The following is a 6,916-nucleotide window of genomic DNA, read 5'->3' as shown; positions in this document are numbered from 1 at the left end:
TGCGGACGTAGTTGAAGACAGATGGGCGGCAACAGTTTTTCTAACGAAAGAAACTAACGGACGCTTCGCCTTCAAAATAAAAGCATTGTGTTAATGTGTGAAGACTCTTTATGCCTCAGTTTTCTGACTCAAGATTTTTCACAAATCAGGTTTATTCTTCACACAAAATGGGACAATTCTGTTACTATTACAATTAATATAGCAAGTATTACTATTAATTTGAGTAGCATAATTATTAGACTGTACTGTATTGTTATTGAATTACTATACAATAGTAGATGTAATATTCTGCTGCATTCTTTATATCATGCAATAACTCTAATGAATGAAATAACTTTGTGGAGAAAGAGGACTATGAATCAATATGGAAATGTTATCTCTGCACGTCAATATTTACATAAAGACTGGACCTGTAAAGTGATTTTTACATATTTTATAACTATGGTGGATTCATAAAATTGACAAATGTGAATCACCGTTGTGTATTCTGGTGGCGTGTTTGATTGTGAACTATATCACAATGTAAATATCTTGCACCATATATACATAACTGAGTATCATTATTAGTATATTAGACTATTTGTATAACTGGGTATTATTACTAAACTATGGTAAAAACTGTGTACATCCTTCATTTTGCCTTCTAACAGTACTTATTAATTCTTAGTATATTTGATACTCTTAAACAAACACTTTAGGATTTATAATCTCACCATAACGTCTATTAATGAAATATATCCCCACTATATGTATGACCGTTTTTTGCAGAGACGTATGTATATTGATAATTGATAATTTATGTGCAATTTTTTCATAAAATAAATATTCAAACCTAGATTATAATGAGACTTTACAGTGGTTCAGTAAACGCATCACAGGACAGTAGCTCTTTCAGAATAAAGTGCGTGGCTCTTAAAAGAGCCGTTGGTGGTCAGATGGTGGAAGAGGGACCGTTTACTTGGAGCTGGTGTACTTGGTGACGGCCTTGGTGCCCTCAGACACGGCGTGCTTAGCCAGCTCACCGGGCAGGAGGAGCCGCACGGCGGTCTGGATCTCCCTGGAGGTGATGGTGGAGCGCTTGTTGTAGTGAGCCAGGCGGGACGCCTCGCCGGCGATGCGCTCAAAGATGTCGCTCACGAAGCAGTTCATGATGCCCATGGCCTTGGAGGAGATGCCGGTGTCGGGGTGGACCTGCTTCATCACCTTGTACACGTAGATGGCGTAGCTCTCCTTCCTGGACTTGCGCCTCTTCTTGCCGGACTTGGCAGCGGTCTTGGTCACCGCTTTCTTGGATCCCTTCTTGGGCGCTGGCTTTGCTACTGATTCAGGCATGTTTACAAATCTGGTGTTCGCAGACGAGTGTGCGGTAGAGGCGGTGCGCTGCTAGTTCTTAAACACCCCGCATGCAAATCATGCTGCGCGGTCCCCTCTCTGCTATTGGCTGAGTGTCAGTGACGTCGGGCATGTTGCTCTCCCAGACTTTAACGTTGTTCTGGTTCAATTCTAATTCCTACATTGATTATTATCCCGCAATAGAAGTTATATTATACATATTTACTGTATGTGATTGTGAATTATATCACACAATGTTAATATTTTACACAATAAATACATAACTGAGTATTATTAGTAGTAAATTATGGTGAATACTGTGTACGTCCTTCATTATATATACTTCATTGTATATTTACTTTTGTTTAAACACATTTCTGCTATTATCTCTGAAATCATCTCTTAATTCCGATTTGTTACAATGAATATATGGCGATTTTATTACAGACCTCAAGCAAGAAAGGGGCAGAGTAAAATTCAATTAAAAAACGTAAATGGCTATTGAAAAATGGTCAGGTTAATGTTGTATTAAATTAACTGAGCATAATTAAACAGAGATGATTTAAATTAAATATATTCTGTGATGAAGATGAGACAAAACAGCACAAAATGATTTAATACTGATATTCTTCATTAATCTGAAAATAGGCAAAACATCGTGTTTCGTATTCACTGACTTAATCTCGTACATCTCATCAATAACTCTTCCAAAAACAAATACAATGACAAATACTCTCATTCTTAAAAATTGATCCACATAAATATTAAAAGTTAAATGTCTGGATTAATTTTTCTTAAACATGTTAAGCTTTTCTTCATGATTCATGAATTATTTAGTCAGTCATGATTAATGTAAAAATGGTTTGGAAATAAATTTACTGAAATTATGAACAAAAGGCAAAAACTAATTGGTTTTGATCGGGGAGGGGACCAAATGACAACTGTACTTTAATAAAATATGTTTTTGTTCAAAACATTACACTGAACAAAATGAATTTTATGAAAGTCGTACATTTTAATTTTATTTTTCTAAATAGACAAACATGTATTAATAAGTCTAGAAGTATTGACCATAGAGCTGGCATTTCATATGTGAATTTAGAACATTTAAAATCATTTCATTTGTGTTGGGGAAAAGGTTTCCTTATTCTCACCATGTGGCAATATGTGTATATAATATATGCACACACGTAATATGAATTCTCGGCAACATGGTTTCGGAAAATAAAATAGGCAGTGCTTGGTCAGGACATTACTCTGAGTGGTGTGGGTGCAAAGGAGCATACGTAGTTATTGTTGAAGCTAGGAGTAAACATGCACACACACACACACACGTGTATGCAGTCCGATGCATTCAGTGTTAAACACCTGGCTCTTAGAAGAGCCGTCGTGTCGTTAATCAGTTTAAATAAATTATTAAATGCAGGCGAGCTGAAGGAGCATACACCGCTACTGTCGACGCGAAGAGTAAACATGCGCACATTTGTATGCAGTCCAGTAAAAAGCCCAATATTGCATTCAATGTTGAAACGCCTGGTCTGTTTTTTAGTTCATTATACAAACATGGAGAATGGCTGACTAAACGCACCAGGACATGGGCTCTCAGGAGGGGTGGGTGGCTCTTAAAAGAGCCGTTGTGTCGTGTTGTTGTCGGTCAGTGTTTATCCCCCGAAGCCGTACAGGGTGCGGCCCTGCCTCTTCAGCGCGTACACCACGTCCATGGCGGTCACCGTCTTCCTCTTGGCGTGCTCGGTGTAGGTGACGGCGTCACGGATCACGTTCTCCAGGAACACCTTGAGCACCCCGCGGGTCTCCTCGTAGATCAGACCGGAGATACGCTTCACTCCCCCGCGGCGAGCCAGGCGGCGAATGGCGGGTTTGGTGATCCCTTGGATGTTATCACGGAGGACCTTCCTGTGGCGCTTAGCGCCTCCTTTGCCGAGTCCCTTGCCGCCTTTTCCACGTCCGCTCATCTTGTCAGAGTCTAGTTGGTTAAACTAATGATCAGTAAGCAGAGAGGGTCGGTATTTAAACACCACCTGCGGACGTAGTTGAAGACAGACAGACATCCTTCAGGAGTCCTTTACCGCACACCCTAACCCTTTACTCAGCTGCTGCGTTCCCGTTTACGATAAAACCCTTTCAAAATAAAAACACGTATTGTATTTCCCTCTGATTTCCTTACATTGTCACCAATAATTTCTTATTCTCAAATGTGTATTATCACAGCTAGTACTTTGTATTTTAGTACAGTAGTAGACGTGACGTGTTTCACTCTTCACTCTTCAGCAGTGAGCAGCTGAGGGGATGCTGGTAAACCACTGAATGAACTGACATGTCCAATAAATACATAACAATAAATACATAACAATAAATACACAACAATAAATACATAACAATAAATACACAACATGAGCAATGGAACGGACACATTGAAATGCAGCCTTAATATTGGAGACATTGCTTTGTCTTGTTCTCTGATCTTTATTCATAAATAATATGTCACAGTGAATCTCCACCATATTTAATCAATCTCTTTAAGAAATATTTAAATACTGTGAAATGACTTGAAAGCCTCATCATGTGATGTTAATAGTGTTTATTGTTTGTCTCTCAGAGTTTATGTTGAAACATAACTCAGAACTATCATGACATTGAATAGTCAGGCCTGTTGAGCATGGAAAGAAGACCAAGGGAAATCTAATTGATCGAATTAATAAAAAGATAACATCAAAAAGGAAAATACACAAGCTTGATGTTTTCCTCAACTGATCTCAAACAGTCTTGGTGCGTTATGTCTTCGGTGGAAAAACAAAGACTCTGAGCGCTAGATAACTTACTGAAAGGTGCTCGTTCCTCTTGTTTGGGGACATGTTGTGTTGAGGCTGAGGAGGCGAGTTATGATCAGAGCAGACATCAGAAGATAACAAGCATTATCACTGACGTCCATAAGGAGCAGATCATGAGTGCTTCATTGCAACGTTTGCACAATTCTCCAACAGCGGTTTGAACTCTAAGTTGAAGGGCCTGAGGGCCTCCAACTTGAGCCGTTATGTGCCCTTCATGAAGTCCTTTTAATAACGTGTCACTTCAGGTAAACAGGTGTAAACGGTAACATCAGACATTGCCCTGTTCGGTAGTCCTGGGCGCTGGGATTGTGGCTCACTAGAAGGTAAATATATCATTCCTGACATGTTAATAAACAAGAAAATATATTAATATCATAGTAAAAAAGACAATCATTTATCAATATTTGACTTTCCATAAAATGTGCTGGCTGATCTTGTGTGATCTTGTGTGAAAAGGAAGAGGAAGTTGTCATGACCCCATGTGGAAAGCCCAGGATGTGCTCTTTAGAGTACAGCAGGACGTGATAGCTCAAATGAGTAAAAGGAGAGACGCAAAACCAAAGTGTCCACCACAGAGGACACAAAGGAATGGGCAGCTCTCAGGAGGATATTACTTTAAAGTGGACATTTTAATACTTGTCTTGACTGCAGCACCAACATCACTTTGATGCCTTATTATTGAAACCTAATATTAATTCATATTAGTTCTACTGATAATATGTATTATCTTTGTCATTTCTCAACAACCAGACAAGCTCAAACTCCAACAAAATGGCGCCGGTGGGAGGGAAATAATGTTTGTAATTTTTCATAATTGTGCAACATGCATCATGTCCAGATGCATCATGTCCAGGTGCATCATGTCCAGGTGCATCATGTCCAGGTAGGTTAAAGCAGCGCTCTGCTGCCCTCCTGTGGTGCAGGTGTAGTAAAGCAGCAAGAAACAAGATGCAGGAGACTTTTATTGATGCTTTCAGAATCTTCCTCAAGCTCCCAAGAAGGAGACGTTTATGAGTATGAATGTTCCCGTGTGGAGGAACTGACTGCATCACAACTTCATGAAGCATTCTCCTGGAAACACTGGAACAAATAACTTGTGATGTTTGAACTGCTGTGATTATACCTCGTATTATATTTATTAATTACTGTATTTGTTGTTGTATGGAATACAAAAATATCCTAGCAAACAAGCTATAATAATACGTTAGATTGCATATTATATTTCCCAGTGCCCAGTTTTATTATCCTACAAAACAATAAGATTATATAGCAATACAGTCCTGGAAAATAAAGCATTTGATGAAAATAGATTTCAAAGTTTTAAGTATTCATTTTCTTATGTTGTCAGTGTTTGCAATACTTAAACCCACCAATCAAACTTTAACCCAATCAGCTCCTTCAATTATTTAAATTATAATGTTCCTCAATATGTTTTGCATACAAGATGTAATACTTTAGATCCACATTCTGGTTTGAAGGTTACACACACACACACACACACACACGAGTACTAGTACCTCAAAATGCCAGTATTGCAAAATATACTAGTCCCTATATACCAACTACAATAACCAGGTGGATATTTTAGTCGGTTGTTAATTATGCAAAAAAAAAAAAAACATGGATAATTTAAACTTTATATTAAAACACTGGAAGCCTTTTTAGTTCAAAATCAACGATGTTGTTCTACAAATTTGTTACTGAGGTTTGGACCAAACTAATTATTCAGAACTTGTTCTTTAGACTTGTAGCAATGGAAAAGCCAGCAGTATTATATAGGTTACACCAAAAATATCAGTCATAAAGAGGTCACATATTTAAATATATACACACACACTTTGGCTTTATATCTTAATAGATAAGCCTGCATGTTTAGTGTGAAACATGATATATACACAATATACACAAACACTACTACGTCTGTAAAGTCAGGCAGGAAGGATCTCTTTCAGAATGGTGGGTGGCTCTTAAAAGAGCCGTTGTTGTTGTCTTGGTAACGGGTCGCTCTACTTCTTGGCGGCCTTCTCGGTCTTCTTGGGCAGCAGCACCGCCTGGATGTTGGGCAGCACGCCGCCCTGAGCGATGGTCACTCCGCCCAGCAGCTTGTTGAGCTCCTCGTCGTTGCGGACGGCCAGCTGCAGGTGACGGGGGATGATCCTGGTCTTCTTGTTGTCGCGGGCAGCGTTCCCGGCCAGCTCCAGGATCTCAGCGGTCAGGTACTCCAGCACCGCCGCCAGGTACACCGGAGCTCCGGCGCCGACACGCTGGGCGTAGTTACCCTTCCTCAAGTGTCTGTGGACACGGCCGACGGGGAACTGGAGCCCGGCCCTGGCGGACCTGGTCTTGGCCTTCGCTCTGGTCTTACCGGCTCCCTTTCCACGTCCAGACATCTCGTAGTCGTTGGTTTCTTAGTAGCTCACAGAGGAAAAGTGTCTTCATGGCGGCAACACTGAGTTTATATACAACCACGCTGCTCTCTGATTGGCCAAAGAGAGCGTAACTACAGTCGTCCAATCAGTGAAGAGTAAGTCTTATCCATGCGCTTAAAACAAGGCGTCCGCTTTATATTGATCCTTCAAATTAAAACCTAACGATTACACCGGAAGTTAATGAAATCCATCACACATTATCTTGTTATTCATTGCTATTCTATAAATTATTCAATTATGTGTTTGTATATAGTTTAATCAAAGTTACAGGGAAAACAAAGTCTGTGTGAGCATGAAACTCTAAAC

The 6,916-nt window shown here is 39.7% G+C and overlaps 3 protein-coding genes across 3 annotated transcripts; all 3 read right to left on the bottom strand.

The window, feature by feature from the left end:
• Positions 1-954: 954 nt before the first annotated feature.
• LOC306752165 (histone H2B-like) lies at positions 955-1,332 on the bottom strand (the record flags this gene model as incomplete). The annotated part of the gene is made up of 1 exon (XM_079235890.1): positions 955-1,332. One exon carries the CDS (start codon positions 1,330-1,332, stop codon positions 955-957), a length of 378 nt encoding a protein of 125 aa, XP_079092016.1.
• Positions 1,333-2,784: 1,452 nt separating this feature from the next.
• On the bottom strand, positions 2,785-3,305 carry LOC306752090 (histone H4; the record flags this gene model as incomplete). The annotated part of the gene is made up of 1 exon (XM_079235789.1): positions 2,785-3,305. One exon carries the CDS (start codon positions 3,303-3,305, stop codon positions 2,994-2,996), a length of 312 nt encoding a protein of 103 aa, XP_079091915.1. The 3' UTR covers positions 2,785-2,993.
• Positions 3,306-6,187: 2,882 nt separating this feature from the next.
• On the bottom strand, positions 6,188-6,571 carry LOC306752465 (histone H2A-like; the record flags this gene model as incomplete). The annotated part of the gene is made up of 1 exon (XM_079236226.1): positions 6,188-6,571. The coding sequence occupies one exon, from the start codon at positions 6,569-6,571 to the stop codon at positions 6,188-6,190; it is 384 nt and encodes a 127-aa protein (XP_079092352.1).
• Between the last annotated feature and the right edge of the window lie 345 nt (positions 6,572-6,916).

This window comes from Taurulus bubalis (assembly GCF_910589615.1).
Source record: "Taurulus bubalis genome assembly, chromosome: 20".
NCBI lineage: Eukaryota > Metazoa > Chordata > Actinopteri > Perciformes > Cottidae > Taurulus > Taurulus bubalis.
This window is presented reverse-complemented; position numbering and strand designations above follow the sequence as displayed.